The sequence below is a fragment of the Desmodus rotundus genome, chromosome 13 (genome assembly GCF_022682495.2).
Source record: "Desmodus rotundus isolate HL8 chromosome 13, HLdesRot8A.1, whole genome shotgun sequence".
Classification (NCBI taxonomy): domain Eukaryota; kingdom Metazoa; phylum Chordata; class Mammalia; order Chiroptera; family Phyllostomidae; genus Desmodus; species Desmodus rotundus.
Window position 1 is genome coordinate 26257713 of NC_071399.1, and position 17822 is coordinate 26275534.

At 45.6% G+C, this 17822-nt stretch overlaps 1 protein-coding gene across 3 annotated transcripts in view; it reads right to left on the reverse strand.

Annotated features, from left to right (window-relative positions):
- Positions 1-4224: 4224 nt before the first annotated feature.
- INTS10 (integrator complex subunit 10) overlaps positions 4225-17822 on the reverse strand; it is a 28770-nt gene continuing 15172 nt past the window's right edge. The window contains exons 13-18 of one of the 3 annotated variants that reach the window (XM_045186690.3): positions 15765-15873; positions 11955-12034; positions 10694-10856; positions 9664-9757; positions 7627-7716; positions 4225-4613 (exon numbers count right to left, since the gene is read on the reverse strand). In XM_045186690.3, the coding sequence (XP_045042625.1) occupies positions 4457-4613; positions 7627-7716; positions 9664-9757; positions 10694-10856; positions 11955-12034; positions 15765-15873 (693 nt within the window). In that variant the 3' untranslated portion in view covers positions 4225-4456. Of the gene's footprint in view, positions 4614-6667; positions 6746-7626; positions 7717-9663; positions 9758-10693; positions 10857-11954; positions 12035-15764; positions 15874-17822 lie in introns of all 3 variants that reach the window. The other 2 variants (XM_024578899.4, XM_024578898.4) reach the window with 2 other exon arrangements.

Consider the following 17822-nt stretch of genomic DNA (forward strand, 5'->3'; position numbering starts at 1 on the left):
GCGGGCCGTTAATTACACCGTCAGCGGGGCGTGCATTTCCGGGTTACTGGGGAAGGTGCTGACGTGCTCGGGCTAGTGGGCTGGGCCAGCACTCGGCCCGCCTGTTTGGGACTTAAGTGCTGGAAGGTCGTTACCTTTTTCCCGCCATCGTCTGTGTAAATGGATGGGTTTGGAACTCTGATGTAAGGATTTCTTGGATAACTTTTCAAAAGGCGGTTGCCATGGCATTTGCCTCTGTGAAGGGTAGAACAAGGTAACCAATTCCGATTCTCACTGATCTCATTTTCCTGCACACTGCCTTTCCGAGCCAACCACGAATACCGTCCTGTCCATTTTGGCTGACTGTAAAGCTGACTGAAATGTGAGGTGTGATAATGTAGTATGGTATTTTTTATTTAAATTTAATGTTTAAACAAGTCGGTAATTTACCTTTCAGGTCTGCAAGACATTGGTGGGTCCAAGAAAATGCCTTTCTGTCAGAAGCTACTTTATCCTTTTCCCACTTGAAAAAAAAAGTTAAAGTATAAATGTGTTACTCCTAGCCACTCTTGCTTAGTTATATACTTATGTAGCTATGTATTTCCCTGTCTGTCAATCACCTATCTGTCCACCCGCCCACCTGCTTACCTACCCATCTGTCTCTCTGTGTATCCAGACGGTAGCTGCTTCCCAGGGACAGGGCCATGGAAGAGAAAAGCTCACTGTCTCGAGTGTGGCTCCGGCTTTGCCATCCTCGCCGTAGAGGATGCCAGCAAGTCCCTGGGCCTGTCTGAGTCTCAGCTTCCTCATCTGTGAAGTGAGGGAGGTAGTGATGACCTCTCAGGTCCCTTCCAACTCTTAAGACTCAGTGATGTGGGCGACATCAATAGCTTTTCTGAAATCCTTAGAGAAATCATTTTATTACAGAAAAACTTCAAGATGAGCGATAACGAAAAGTTTAGAAAACTCTCGTTGGAGTAAGTCTTTTCAGAGCGACCCTCCATAGTGGAGGCACATTTCCTGCTTGGAGCCACAAACCTGAAGACGTACTTTCTCAGGGAGGAAGGGACGGCACCCGAGGAGAAGCAGCACTTGTCTATGATGCATCATCATACTTGTGAATTTTCCGAGAGAATTCCACATTTAAGGAAAATGGGACAATAGCTTGTGCTTTAGAGCATCCTTCTGTGGTGGGATGGGGCCATCCCAACGTCACTTCGACTGTTGCCGCTGCACGGACAACTTGCGGTCTGTGCTTCAGCCCAGACCTCTACCCTGAACTCTCACCCCGGCGTGCTCCTGCCCGCCGTGCCCTCCGCCTGGATGTCCACCAGCTTCCAGGCTCACCTCCCTCCTCCGTTTCCCCAGATTCAAGCCTTTTCCTCTTTGGGTTTTCCTGGCTCTGTGAATGGCTCATTCTCATCTGGAGGTATAAAGCTGCCAGCACCTTTCACCCGCCTACCTCGGGTATCCCCCCTTTTCCCGTGTTTAGTCAGTGCTGCATCTCCTTCTGTCTCCATCTTCCCGTTAGCTTCTCCATTCTCATTGGCACACTGCCTTATTACTCTGGTCCAGACTCGTGATTCTTTTCCAGCTGGCCCCCTTCCCTCAACCCCTCCTTTTGCAGTCACTCTGTCGTCGCTGGATTAAGCCGTATGAAGCAGAGTTCAGAGCATGTCACCACTTTGTAAAAACTAACACTGAAGCTGATACAGCTTTGCCGGACATACATGACCTTCCTCGGCTAAGCCCCCCAGCTTCCTTCCCCGCCCCATGCCCACCCTGCTTATTCCAGCCCAACGAGACCCCCTGTCTCCACCCAGTTACTTGGCCAGGACCCCCCACTTCTGACCTTGACTATAGCCTTACTTTTTCCTCTTCGTTTTCTCCTATGTAGTTTGACTTGTCATTTTAGACCCTCTACTTCTAAGGCACCTCTCTAATCTCTTATCTCGTTCAAAGGTAGTATTTTCTTCCTCCGGCTTCTCGTAATACCTTGTCGGGACCAGTTCCACGGCCCCCATCACCGTATGAGTTGTTTGTGTACATGTTGTGTTTCCCATGCTGGACTGGGAGCTTGCTAAGAGCAAGAATTATGCCTTGTTCTGCATATTCATGGCGCAAGCAGTGCCTTATACATAGCAGGCACTAAATAAACATTTATTAAAGCAAAGCAAAATGGTGGCTGTCTTTGTGTCTAATATGTAAGTGCTGATAAAATTGGCGTCTGGCATGCCCCGTGACAGTGTTCTCCGTTCGGGGACAGTCACCCTTGAGGAAACCTGCTGCTGCCCTTCCCTTGCGGTGAGCCATGGTGGACCGTCACAGCCGCGGTGTCCGAATCTCAGCAATAAAGCAGGGTTGGGCCTCTCCAGATGAGGTGTCCATCAGCCTTTCTTAAACTGGGGAGTATGTCAGTTAGGATGTCTTGAACCCTGGGAGCAGGGGTCCTGGTTTGGCCAGGTTATGAGGGTATTCACCGCCTAGGAGAAGCCCTGAGGTAGGCTGGCTGGGACACTTGCTGGATGGAGACAGGCTCCCCGCCCCCCACCGTCCTTTTCATTTTACCAGCCAGGCAGCCCTCCCCTCGGGCCTCAAAGGCCACCGGTGTGTCACTTGATGAAAAAGCCAGCAGTGACAAGGGAACTGGTTTAGACAAGTCTGTAGCTGGGTGGAGGACCGTGATCACCTCCTTGGGAATCACATAGCTGGTGTTCGTCGTTAGTTGCCTATTTTTATACTCTTTTTCACCAGTGGAGCTAACCAACATTTTCCTTTTGGTAATCAGCCTTTAGTGGCCGTTAGTTCCAAAAGGCCACTTTTTTTCAGGCTACATGCAATTTCCAAATTCAACGTTGATAGAAATGGTACATGTTTGTATCATGTCATGAAATGCCTCGGACTTCACCAGGCCCTTACCTAGTTAGTCATCTTTGTCAAAACGCTGCGACAGACAACAGTGCCACCAGCACACTGGCACTCTGCCACCAACCCCCATCCGAGCCACTGCTGCGAGGGTGCCAGCCTTGCTCCCTGTGCTGCCCAGCCCGCAGCCTCTGGTACCGTTTTGGGTTCTGCTGGAATTACTTCCTGACTCCTGGGGGGGACTGACTGACTCTCTCTCTCTCTCTCTCTCTCTCTCTCTCTCTCTCTCTCTCTCTCTCGCGTTGTTTTCTTGATTTTCCCACCTTTCACAGCCAGCTGTGTTACTCTGTCCTATCTGACCTTGAGCCACCCCCGTTCACTTCCCCTGCAGTTTGGCACACAGAGGTGGCACCGCTAACAAATAAGTGAAAGGCTGTTCTTTACCTGGTGCCGAACCATTTGAGTATCAGAATGCTTCGTTTGGATGTGTGCTGCCTCCAAACGCCAGTGTGAAGGTGTTACAGAACCGAGAGGCAGGAGCGCGTTGATGGGAAAGCCGTGGAGGGACAACACGCTGATAGAAACAACGGGACCGTCTGTGGGTTTGCGATCAGCTCATGACACTGATGAACACTGAAACGAGCTGGAGGGAGCGTTTTCTGAGATGTGTTTGCTACTTAAACCATTCCAGTGATTTTAATAGATATATAAAAAGGGCCTTTCAGAGTAGACTTCCAAAATTTATGCAAAGTAACTGAATAACTTAGCTCCTTCATTCTTAAAGACCCCCTACAAACAAATGTTTCTCTGCTGGTTACCGATGTTTGTAAAGAGCAAGACAAAAAGGGACCCGGCAGCCAGCCCTGGTCGAGCAGTGACAGTGTGAGTCCCTCTTCAAAGAGTTTCACGTGAAGTCACATTCAGTCTTGCCAACCACCACCTGAGAGGGGCATGCCTCTGTTTTTCAGACAACAGACTTGAAGCACACAAAAACTGTCCCTGGTGCGTGGGGAGTGAAGGGCCACCCAGAGGCAGAGCTGGGCACCAGGCAGTGTGGCCCCACTGTCCCTACAGCTGAAGGCAGGAGGCACCTACCCACACCGCTGCTCCCTCTCCTGGGCTGTTTGGCAGACGCCCCCACACCCCTCCCACATGGCTCCTTCAGCAGAAATTCACTCAAATCTATTTTGGCATAAAGGTTTTTGGCATTAAAATTTCCAGAATGGAAAAGCCTAGTATTGTGTTGGTATGTAACATTTAACCAAAACCTAATTCTGGAAAGGCAAATATTGAGGTCATGGAAGGAATAATGTCTTTTTGTAAATAAAGTACACCCTTGCTCAGAAACCCCTAAGAATTAAAATAAACTTTTAAAACCTCCAAATTTAGGATGATTTTTATTTACAAAACAGGCTGATTGTTGTTTTACAAAAATTACAAAAAATTTCTTTTAAAAAATAGAAATAGCTTCTCAGGTTCTTGGAAACTATTTTTAAGGAGCTAAAACTCAGGTGGTTTTCTTCTTTTTAAGAGGTGTGAAGCAACACTTATCAAGGCTCCGTGTCCTCCACCAAGCCCCGCGCGGCTGAGCGCTCGGGCGCGGAGGCCGCGGTCAGGCCAGAGTCTGCAGGAGCAAGATCTTCTCGTTGATGCAGAACCTGTGCAGCACCGCCATCAAGTTCTCCCCACAGCGGGACACCTGGCGCTCCATGGCCAGGCGGAAGTCCTCCTTCACGCCCTTGGTGATGCCCCGAGTGACCGTGTGGTGCCTGAGGGCAGTGACAGGGAAACAGATGACACCACGGTCAGCGCCGGTATCACAGCTCCGTGTGTCTGGGGTAGGAATAAAGCCTACCTCAAGTCTAAGTAAAAAAGTAAAAAAGAAAAGCCCTAACCAAACCACCCCCGTTGCCCATTCCTTCCCAGAAAGACTTAAAACTAGAGAGACGTCTTTCCCACTCAACGAAAGAATATTTTAAAGATCGAAATGTTCGGTAAAATGTCACCTGCTTTGCCGGTGAACCCCTGTAGCTCTGACATTACGCATCCCTACACTGACTTGTGCGTAATTCAGTTAGTCTGGGCCAGGGCGTACAGCTGCAGAGGCAGCAGCAGGGAGGAGAGGAACGAAAGAGGAGTCAGCCGCCAGTACCAGACTGAGCTGAGGCACCTGGGCCCTTGGGCTGGTGCTCTGAACAGCTCAGATTGTGCACAGCCACCTGGTTTCAAGCCTCTCTGTCCCCGTGCTGCTAGAGCAAGCCAGCGGCTCCAAGTGCTGAGGCCAGCCAGACTCAGGCCTGCCTGAGGAGCAGGAGGAACTGGGGCTCCCAAGACAAGGGTCAGGCCCAGGTGGGGAGAGGGAAGCAGAGTCACTGAGTGGCAGTCAGTGGCCAGCAAACTGAGGAGCCGATCTGGCCCACGTGCTCAAGAGACCAGCAGGTAGGTGGAAGGGCCAGTGGGGCACAGGCAAGGCCTCCGACTACACTCGAAACGCTGTGCTCTAGAGGGGGAATCCCAGAAAACTGAAGACACCAAAGTGACAAGGGAGGAAAAGGCACATCTAGCAAAATTCTATGGGTGCAACTAAAAGAAAAGGAGTTTTAATACTTGTTCAGTAGTTTGGTGGAGTTAGACAAATAGAAGCCACCTCCAGTCCCTACCCCTTCTGCCTCACTTCCCTCAGACACAGTAAGAAGGATTTAAAATTAGATGTTCATGTATTGGCCAAAATAGGACTGTAGGTACCACTCTACAAATGTTTCTTTTTTAAAACTTGTATTATCACAAGCACAACAAAGTCAAAGTTGCAATGCAACAGAAGAAAAACCCAGCTTTGCCAGAGCACTCAGATGGGACTGGACACTCTGCAGGGCCCATGGACTACGATGTGGTGAGACCGCACGGCCATGGAGAAAACAGTTCTTCGGGGACACTTCTAGTCAAATCTGGCTGGCTCGCTTGGTCATCAGGACAGTGTCAGTGAGGCCGAGGCCACAGTCCCACTGGGAACAGACACAGGCGTTTTTAGGTTGTCCTGAGATACTGCATTTCTGCAGCCAGACTGAGTCCCAAACAGGAGCCAACTCTGAGCAACTGAGCGAATGTTACTGGTACCTGCAGACAGTGATGGGCGCTGATGGTTCACAGCAAACTCTCCTCCTAATACGAGTGAAGATAAGAGTAAGCTGTGTCCTGCTGATCATGGTTCAGTGGTACTGTTTCCATATATAAACAGCAGCACAGCTCAGTTACATTTCTACCAGCCTCTATCCCTCTGGCAAATTTGGATGAAGGAGAGAATTAGCTTTTGTGGTTTAAGTTAGCTAATAAACGTGACATTCTGGCCCACCGAATATTTTCAGTTCAGAATGGTAAGGCCTGAAAAACAGTGTCAGCGACAGGCAAATACTGTGCTAACGCCTGCTGAGACCCAAATCCTAACGCTGGTCACTCAGAAATTTCAGAGTAGATATTAAGATAAGGTTCATTACCCTTCAATGTTTATAACGGAATGCCTCGTGTTTTCTCGAAGGAGAGGGCTCAGTGCCTAACGTGCACTTAATCTGACCCAGTTTTATATACCTTTCAGTTTTTTCCAGATCCATAATGATTTTTAAATCGAACACAAAAACACTGGCAATTTATGGAAAAAAATAAGAAATGTTACAATATTACAACCAGATGGTGTTGCCAAGGAATGCAGAACAAATCAGAAAATAAAGCAAGCATGAAAAAGAGCACTGAGGAACACAGAGCTGGAAACCATGGCAGTAAAACATGTTGACAGACAGCACACCATGAGCAGGCGTTTTCCACTTGGTACCTGTCAGCAGTCTGTATGCTGGGCTGAAGCACAGGTAAGAATTCCTGCTGCAGTAACCCCATGGGAGGGCTAGTAGGCCTTTAAAAAACAGCAAACGGCAGCATTCAAACACCCACACCGACTCACCCTGCACTGCAAAAACAACACTCCAGAGAAAAGGCACAGACTGGAAGCAGACCATACAGAGACCCCTTCACCACCACAGGCCCCTGGCCGCAGCGCTGTCAGGACGACGAGAGAAGCTAGTGAGCTCTCTCACTGCCCCTCTGCTGGGCCATGTCCACAGGCATCTTGGTTCCTGGTCCCCGAGCTCAGCCCACTTGACATTTGGCATAAAAAGCAACCACTGAGGAAGAGGATGGTGAGATGCAATTGAATGGCAGTGGGGAGAGGGGTTAACATCTGAGAAGACGCGTTTTCAGTCCAGCCTCCTTCACTTTCCACTCTTCTTGTGCTCACGCCAATCCTAGAAATAAACCCAGTGACTTTCTGTAACCATCCTCCATGGGACTGAAGCCTCAAATTGAAGAGGCCCTTCCAGAGAACTAGAGGGGCTGGCACTGTTTTTTGATAAAGAAAGGTTGAGTTTGAATTTCAAAAAGTATTGAGAAAAGGAAAATGGGGGCGGGGGGTAAGAGCCTGGGCCCCATGGCTTTGCAGAGTTCTGTAACAACGAAGATTTAGTACATTAGCTGGTGGTCACCACGTGGAATATTATTATCCACCCTATTCAGAGCACACACAGGACACCGTTTCCCATTTCGTCCAGTCTAATGCACTTCGAATACTGCAAATGTCAGCACAGAAATGTGTCTCTATTTTAAAATACGTTAAGGGTGACATGTCTATGTAACGAGTAAGGAGCTGACCCCTCCTGTGGAGCAGCCCTGGCGCCCCGGGGTGGTACCATACCTGCTTGCACCCGAGATGCCCCACCTGGGACGGACTCACAACCTTACCCGAGGGGAGGGGCTGCACACTGCTCACAACCTCTCTGCCACTCAGCTGCAGGGGCCACCCAAGAGGTCTGCAATGGCTTCAGAGGATTTCTTTGCAACCCAAAGGGAAAAGGAATATAGATAGTTTTACTCAAGATTTCATCGTACCTCCATTAGCAAGGGTGCTTGGGCTTATGCGGCTTGCTCCTCCCGCTGCAGGTTTGGCACAGTAATTTGGAATGCAGGCTTCAATTGAACTTTGAAACTCACATAGTGAAGACTGGGCAAATTCCTACAAGGTCAGCTCACTAAGTAACAATCCTTATTCCTGCTTCCAAGCTGATGGAAGAGCAGGTTTCCGATGAAGTTTCACGGTCTAGAAATTAAGTATTGTATTGACCAAGGTAGGGAGCATGGAATTCTGTCCCCAAAGCCTAGAAATGCATGCTGTGTACCCCCTGCCTTATCCTAAACACCCTTCACAGTATTACGCGGGTGTCCGAGCCTCTTGCTTTTATTCATCTTGGAGGTTATTTGCATGTACCCACCACTGTTTAGCTCAGTAAAAACTGGCTAAAAAAAGAAAGGTTCAGTACAATCAACTCTGAGATTCACCTGTTGATTTTTTTGGCAATCCATTTCCTCCCACTTCCACCAACAGTTGAGCATCATCTAATTAAAGTGAGACTCAGCTGTAGGTTTAGTCCGAAGTAAACGCAGTTGGTTCTGCTGAGGCTGTATGTATATTGTGATAATTTGTGTGATGAGTGTTAACGGGAATTAACTAAAAAGCTATTAAAGGTATGCCTGTATACCCAGCCTTAAAACCTAGAAAAGAAATCACAACACAACGGGGGTTACCTAAGCTCCCAGGTCAAAAAGTCATCTTCATTCTCAAACACGTAAAGAACATTGTGAACCGTGCAGTTATTTTTCCCAGTTTGTACTTAGTCTTAGGGAAGTAATGGGATGGGAGGATGAGCATGTCCAGTCCATCCTGCTGAAGCAACCTAATGCATAAAGGTCTTGTGTTTTTTAAAAAAAAGCATTCGCTCTTTTAAATGTTTAGAATATTTAGTAACATCTGTAAGATGAAGGGCAACCACCCCACTTAATCTTCCCGTTCTTCAGACCAGATGCCACAGGACCCTATCACTGACGGCACATGTTTGCTACGCACCGAAATCCAGCAGGGACGTCTCTCAGACTACAGAGAACAAATTTCAACCACTGAAAACTCGTTCATTTCACAGTTGAGGGAAAAAAGAAGACGTTTTCAGCCTTCCCAACACTTTCTTATCCTTCTGGGTTCCGTCGCTCGCAGCGACTCTAATACTGACTGAAGACACGCTGAAGATGCAGGACGCAAAAGAGGGCGTATGGAAATCAAACTATGCGTGGCGTTCATAGCACAGAGGATATATTACCCAAACTACAATGAGGACTGAAGGAGAGAAGCAAGATTCATGAGCTATTTAAAAATCATAAATGGTCAGTAGCTTCCTCTAGGTGTGGGAGGGCATGTCTGAGACCAAGCACCCTGCCAGCACTTCTTGGGGCAAGTGTGTTCGTGGAGGCTCTAGAAGGGGCTGTTTTTCTTTGTGCTGTACAAGCAGTGAAACTGCTTAGGTGGGTTTCAGCTCAATACTGAAATCCAAATACGGTTTATAAATAAAGTCCATAGTTTTTCCTAATGAATTGTCCTAATCTGATACTTTAATTAAGCAGGCTTAATTAAAAGCACCCTATGTATAATCAGAAATTTGTAGACAGTCTGTAAATTTCGGGAAGGAAAATATGAATGAGATTTGTCTAGTGAAAAACTTTCAAAAGTGAAACACCCCAGTTCAAATAATGTTTCATCAGAAATGTCGTTAAGGAAACACCAAGTCTTTCTAAAGGCACCAGAATCAAATCTGTTCTCAAAAACTGAGACCAGGTTTGGATTCCTTCCTGACAGATTTTTGGAAAGTGTAGAAACTTACAGGTATTTCCCACAAACACACAAAAGGTGAGCACTTAGCACGGGAGGGGGGGGGCAAAAGTCAGTCTGCTTACTTGATCAGCATTCCTTGGTTGGGTAGTAATTCCAGATGGATTTTCCCACCTTCCTGAGTCCTTAAGTAGGCAAACTCCTCCAGCATGTCAATATCTGCGGGCCAGATTCAGGTTAACCACACGTGGGAACAGGTGCCCTGGTCTCTTGGGTGAGGAAACGGGTCAGTGGTGACTGAGGAACTAACACCCCGCCAGCATCTGGAGAGTCAGGACTGGAACTGGTCTGTCTGAGTCCAAAGCTACCAATTCCTATACCAACCGAACTACCTCACAAAGATAAACATGCTTTTCACAGAGATAACGATCAAATGTTCTACATGATCATAAGAGCAAAATCTTTTGTTTTCCTAATAAGAAATGAAAATGACATTGGGGATGTTGCATCCCCCCAAAAGTTAAGAACTATCGCTGTAGGCACTTGGACAAGGATTATTAGATTCCTCGCAACTCAAAAATAACGTAGAGATAGGCAACAAAGTATACACACCAAACTGGTACACAACCTTCAATTCAAAGGTGGTCTTCCCCTGGCGAACAGTATGAAATACAGCACTTCTCGTGGAAGCCACCGTAGGGTCGGGCAGCCCCTTTGGTGAGTGCTCGGCAGCAGCTGTGACAACTGGGGCGCAGGGCTCCAGCAGCTAATCCCGAGCGACAGCCAATGCCCCAGGAGGCCGCCTTCTGAGGGACACTGGCCCGTGAGCTATGACAGCCTGTGGCCAAACCAGCCACCCCGGGCCTGTCAGGAACCTTCAGGTCACTCCTTCAGGCATCTCGGGTGCCTCCCCGGCAGTCGCTGCCAAGTGGAAAACGGAGCAGGGCTGCCGATGCCCCTACTGCTTACACTACTTCTTTGAAGCCTCTTGTGCCCCGCACAAGACTAACGGCCACTGTCCCACTTTGATCCTCAGTCCTTCCCTCCCTCAAATAGTGAAAATCATTTCTACAACAAATCGGTTCATTCATTTGTGTAACATGCATTCCTTTTTAAAAAATCAGAATTTCTTACGCTTACACAAAAAAAGGATACTTGTAACATAATTGAAAAAATTCTCATATTGGAAGTTTCCTTGTTGGCAAATCTTATTGACAGCTTTCAAGAACAGATTCTCTCCCCGCGGCCACTCCTGCTGAAGCAATACGATCACGTGCCCCAGTGCCATGTCGTCCCTGCTGTCCGTGAAGGCTCTCAGCTGCAAGGCAAGGGTTTGCGCAGACACAGAAGGAAAAGGAAATCACGGGGCAATCTAAATAAAATACACCAAATACCACTTCCTTAAAAAAAATGCTATTCTGTGACAATGCACAGGAGAGGTCATCAGAGTAAGAAGGGGACAAAGCAGAAAACCAACCTGCCTTGCAATCATCACACAACTGCCCACTAAGGACGGTGGGTCCCAGCGAGAGAAGCCTCGGCACCCCCGCCCCCGCCCTGTGGAAATGATGGCTGGCAGTGTGTTTCCATGACCGTCCTGATGGGTCCTGCGCATGCGTGGTGGCCTGAAGCGTTGAATTTGGGAGTGAGGGCAAAAGAAAGCTGAGTGGTCTGTGTAACTGAGAGAAGAATTGGGAGTTTCTTTTAAGGAGTCACTTGGGGGAGGAGAGTGGGCCAGAAGCCGTCTCGGAGAGAAGGAGTTGAAAACGTGGACTCGGGGAGAAGGAAAGGCAGTGAGCAACACAGAAGTACATGGCGGTGTGAACTGGAAACAGGCAAAGGACTTTTTGTCTGAATGAGCAACTGTGCCTAAAATCACACTTTAAACAGTTTCCGTCGCCCCAAGTGAATCTGATGATGAGTTAAGTCTGGAATTACTACTCTAAAGTGGAGACCCAATGGTGTTCCCTCGCTCATAAACCCGCCTGAGGCTGCGCGGCACCTGCAGCTCATCCTCATGCCTAAAACCGTTTCACCCACTGTATCTTTTCCATAATAAATTCACCACCCCTGTATGAATCCAACATTTACAACCCCTTCTTCTGTAGCTAATAGTCTGAACTGTTTATCAATTCCTGACATACTTACTAAACACTGCTACAGGCAAGGTTACTGGAATATCTGTCCCACTATTATTTGTAACTTCTCAAGGACGGGGATCACTTCCTGCATGTCTTCGCCTCGTGCAGTCAGCATTCAATAAACATTTGTCCACCTCTAGCCCACGTGCTCTCCTCACTGCCCAACCTGCACCTCCACAGGCTAAACTAACACTGGTTCTCAAGGCACGCCGCCCCAGGCCGTCAGAACAACATTCCAAATTAAGTTTCTTTCCCACTAATAACTTTAAGCTTACCTTAAAACAAGCTAACATTAGATGCAGGCAGTACGGCATGATAGCCTTGCTGGTACAGGGCAGAAGCTTCAGGTCCGAACCTAACAAAAGTACACAGTACGCTTGTCATCACCAAAGAAAACAGCTTTGAAAAGCACATGTTCAGATGCTTCCCTTAAAGAAAAGGACAGGCAACAGTCACACGGTTTCATAAGTAGTTAAACCACAATTACGTTTAGTGAAGGAGAAATTTTTTTTTTAATTAGTTTTTGAATGGTCTCTGGATTTCATTTACCAATCTTCTTTCCTAAACTTGCTTAAGTATTTTTTACTAGTAAGTATTTCAAATATATAGAAAATTAGAGAGAATATTACAAACCCCAGGGTGCTCACTATTCAGCTTTATAAAATGTTAACCTTTTGTTTTACTTTTTAAAGGTTTTAATATAAAGTATCACAAAGTCAGTTGACGTCCTTGTGTATCTTTTCCGATACCATCCTCTTCCTCCCTCCCTCCCTCCTTAGAGATAACCCTTATTCTCAAAATAGTGTCCATCATCCCATGCATACTGCATACTTTCAACGTGGAAATCTGCACTCATAGACCACAGAGGGGGCTTTGCATGTGTTCAGTCCACCACACAAATGGTGTCACATCACACATATCCTCCTGCAAACTGCATTTTCAATACTAATACCTGTAGCTCTAAGTCACTGACTTTTTTTTTATTGAGGTCTAACTGACATACAAAATTGTTTTAGTTACAAGTGTACAATATAATGATTTGACATTTGTATATATTGTAAAATGATCAGCACGGTAAGTCTACTTAACATCAGTAACATACCTAGTTATAGAATGTTTTTCTTCTTGTGATGAGAACTTCAAGATCTATTCTCTTAGCAACTTTCAAATATGCCACACGGTATTATTACGTACAGCCCCTGTGCTGTACATGACATCCCCAGGACTTACTTAGTTTATAACTAGAAGTTTGCACCTTTGACTCCATTCACCCATTTCCCCCCACCCCGATTTTCAATGGTACATAGTGTTCTGTTGTTCACATATGCCACGACTGATTTCTCTGGTTTTTGATAATGGGCACTGAGATTTCCAACTTTTCACCATTACAAGCAATGCCGAACTAACCATCGTATACACATTTTCTTGTGCACTTGTGGGAAACACTTTAGGCAGTGGTTTTTAAACCGCAATCTGAATCTGTTCCTTTATGGTATGCGCTCTCTGCAGCCTAAATCTGTCTCCACCTAGAAGGCACACTTTTAAACTCCTTTCACAAAGTTTTAGTTTTCATACTTAAATCTTAAAATGTAAATTACTTCTGTGTTGAAAGACAAATCTCATTTTTATTGTCGTTCTACATTTTTGTAATCAATTGTCCCAGTCCCACTTTTCCCCCACTGAGCTGTAATGTCATCTCCTTCTCGGTGTTACGTTCCACCGGTCAGTCTCTGTGCCCAGCTACACTTATTTCCTATAGCTTTAAAATTGGCCTTGATGTCTGCCAGATCAAGTCTCATCCACAGGAACAGGTCTGTCCCTGTTCCACAGAGATACATAATTTTTAAAGGGGTATAGGCTATATCTTAAAAAAAAAAAAAAAAGCCTTTTGTTATAGAAAATTTCAAACACATACAAAATAAACAGAACAGCATAATGAACCACCATGTACCTCGGGGAGCTTTCGTGACTACCACAGCTATCCTGCTTGCTTCTTCTAGAAAGTGTGTAGGGCCCTAAGGAATCTACCTATTATCAGTTGCAAAGATATTTTCTTCTAAAAATGTTATCATTGTAGCTCTTCCACTTAGTCTGTGCTTCATCTCAAATTGATTTTAGTGAATCGTGTAAGAGAGGGGTTGAGGCCCCTCTTTCTCTCCACACGAAAACCCACTTGTCCCAGCAGCATCTGCTGCAAAGGCATTCTTCTCCTCGCCGAATTACCGTGGTGCCTTCGCTGAGAGTCATTTGGCCATATTTGTGTGGGGCTCTTTCTGGATTCTCCTTTCTTATGCCAATTTTGTCTTAATAACTGGCTTTACAGTAAGTCTTCTTCTTGGGTAGGTAGGGTAAGTCACCTAACTTTGTTCATCTTTTTTAAAACTGTTTTGCCTGTTCAAGATTGTATTTCCCTATAAATTTAAAAATCAGCCCTGCCAATTTCTACAAAAAAAAAAAAAAAAGAAGTCTGCTGGGATTCTGACTGGGTTCGCGCCGACTCTACAGACAGACTGGGGGTGTGTTAGACTACACTGTGCCTGCTGATCTACACACGTGATTTTGCGCATCTTCCATGAAATTGATCCCTACGTAGTCCATATTTTCTGATGTTATTCTCTTTGGAGATTTCTTAGGCTTTTCTATGTAGCTGAACAGGTAGCTGTAAATAAAGGCAGCATTTTCCAACCTTTATGCCTTTGTCTCTTCTCCTTGCCTATTGTGTTGGTGAGCCTGTCTGAATGAGGCTGCGGGAACAGACACCCTTCTGTTGTTGCTGATCGTGGGGAGCGTTCCGTGTTTCCTAGTTAAGTATGAGGCCGAGGAAGCTTCCTTCTGCTTCTAGTTTGCTAAGATTTTTAAAATCAGGAATAAATATAAATGTAATTGAACTCTGCCTATTAAGGCAATCATACAACTTTTCTCTTTTAATCTGCTAATTTGGTGACTGACAGTTATTGGTTTTTGAATGTTAAACAACTTTAAATTCCCCATATACTTGGTCATTTGTATTACATTATTTGCTATATTTGATTTACTAGTATTCGGTTAAGGAGTTTGGCATCTACGTTCAGAATGGGTGCTGGCCTTTAATGTTCTTTTCTTGTGATGTTTTTGTTTGGTTTTGCTATTAGAGTTATGTTGGCCTTAAAACTGAATTGCAATGTATTACCCTCTTCCTCTATTTTCTCAAAGAGTGCAGGTAAAGTTGGTATTATTTCTTCCTAAATGCTGATAGAATTCACCAGTGAAGCCCTTTGGACCTGGAGTTTTCTCTCTGGGGAGGTTTCTGATAACACACCGAATTGCTTTGATAGACATAGGAACAATCAGATTTTCTGTTTATTTTTTTGACCACTTTGGTAAGCTGCTGAATTACTGGCAGGCAGTTATTCCTAACTCCCTCTCTTAGCGCCTCCTGGTCTCAGTAGGCTCCGGAGTGACCTTCCTTCTCTCTTTCATTCCTGACACTGGCGATTAGTGTTCGCTTTCTTCCTGACCAGTCGTGTTAGGGGTTTATCAATTTCATTAATTTTTTCCAGAAAACTAACTGTTGGCTTTATTAATTTTCTCCACTTCATTGATTTCTGTTCATATCGTTATAATTTCCTGTCTTCTACTTTCTTTGGGTTTAACGTGCCCAACTTTTTCCGACTTTTAAGATGGAAAGTTAGATCAGTGATAGTGAAATCTTTCTTCCTTTCTACTCTAAGTATTACCACTAAATGTATGTACCTTTCAAGCAATGTGCAACTTGAAGTAAAGCTCAGAATAGCCCGAGAAGGATATGTACGAGACACTTAACTAACCACCTACACGATTTCCTGGAATGGGTAAAGGAAGGAAGAGGAGTTCAGGATTGAAGAGATAGCAAACTCAATAAACGCAGAGAACTTTGGAAGAAAGACAGATTTACAGCTGCTTATGAATTCAGAGCCAAGAAAAAGTTTGGCAAGGGATTAATTTTTCATACATTTTGTCAAGCCCTGCAGATCACAGTATTGTCTTATAAGGAATGATAAGAAAATTTCCCAGCGTTAGGCCCTAAAGCTATTTTTACAAAATAAAAATAAAACTTGTGACTGTACCTTTTCTAAATTTGGACTTTATTTTTGAAGGTTCTTCCTGTGGTTTGCCTCCATCTTGAATGGGGAGTACCATGTAGCACATCAAATCTAGGACTTTCTCACATGTCATCTACAGAAGATAAGGGAACAGGAGCTAGTCTGAAGTTTTCTGAAAGTAAAATCAAACCAACACCGCACTAACAAATCTGCACACAACTGGGCAACGGGCACCAGAGGTCTGGGCATTGCCTCAACACTTTCTAAGCGATCAGCACTGTTTGCTCACGGTTATGCAGAGAAAGTAACAGCAGCATTAAATCTATGCACTAGACCTTTGAGGGAGCAATAACTCACTTTAGGCTGTTAAGAAACAAAAGAACAAAACTTTCAAAGTAATCGAGTATTAATTAAACTGCCAAGGTGTTAAAACAGCATAGTGGCACCCAAAAGAAGTATGTCTCTGTTTTAAAAGACATTTACTAACTCACTGAATAGAAAAATTAACAGAATAGGACATATAGTAGAGAACTAAATGGCACAGCATAGAACAGAATTTAAAACGTAGTAGCAAGAAGGTTATTCTGATCTTAGCCTTAAAGTGGGGGAAGAATTTAGAATGTTGGAAAGAGGACAAAAGGTTTTCAAAGCAGGGGAGAAAGCTAGGGGGAAGAGCTGTGTATCTGTTGAGGTGACTTCCTAGAGGGGAAGCAGGGAATGGTTTAGGACAGATGGACAGATGCAGCCCTGGTGGACAGAGCAGGCTGGTTTCAAGAGAGTAAGAAATCACACTCACCACTCGCCTTGGGGTACCCACTCAGAGTCTAATAATAACAGCGGATCCCACTTCCGTAACATTTTCTATGTGTCAGGCACAACCTTCTTATTATCTCCATTTTACAATGAGGAAGTTAAATCTTAAACCCATGTTTCCCAAGCATTTCCATGCCTTGGCATGTAACAGAAAGAAATATGTAAAAGACTGCCTAGAACTGGCAGCAACTGCCCCGGAGGCTCTAGCTGCTCCAGGTCACACCTAACTGCCCTGAGGGCTGAGGGGGTATCTCCTCCCTCCCCCCTTCCACTGCCACAGCGTTGTGAGCTCCAGCTTTGAGATTGGTAGCTTGGTTGTTAAGAACCTGAACTTGAGTTAGATGGTCCAGGTAACTAGCCCAGGTCACAGGGCTTGGACATGGTGGGGCCAGAACTTGTACTCTACAGAGTTCCAGGCTGCCAACCTTTTCTACACATCTTCCCCTGCCTACCTGAACCCTGGTGAAGACTCTTCCCCGAGTCCCACCTGTGCACACATCTGAGATGTGTCACTTCATATTTCACTTTTAGCTGCCTTGTACTCTTGTCTCCAGCTCAAACTGTATGTCCTCAAATGCAAGGATCCCGTATTCCCCACACCCTGCTCGTACGCCCCTCCCAGCACACAGTTCAACTCTGGGCACCTAGAACGTCAGTCTTTCAATTAAGTGGAATGCTGACAGCAATATTTTAGAAAGCAGTGACCATCATTTATAGGGACAGAAAAAAGGTTACATGCAAAAAACTCCGTTAAGGGCCACGGATCAGGGTGGTGGCAATGGAACCAAAAGGCACTACACCAAAGATGTTAGAATCACAGCGGAAGAACGAAAGGGTTAGAGGCGAGAGTCAACCATGACTGGGATGCTTCACCTCAAAGGGCCAGAGAAACAAGGAAGCTCGTGTCTGGACAAGTTGAGTTTCAGTTGAAGACAGGCAGTTAGAGACTGAGAAATCGGACAAGCCAGAAACCAAGCAGGTCCAACAGTGCTCAGCTCGGAGCTATAACTGACGCTCTCAAAGAGAATGAGGGTCCCTAGCTTGGTGAAATCGGCCAGTTTGTTCCGAGTTTCCTACGACAGTGCAGGATGGCAGCGCCCTGCACAGCTGTCTGCTTCTCCATGACACACGTGTAGTTGTGGGTAAGCACGCGATCTCTCAGGGTCTCGGAAGGAGCTAACTGAAATTAGGGTTAGGTACCCAACAATTACCTAAGTAATGGTAGAAACGCATTTTCAATTTTAAACACACATACTCTACACACGCTCT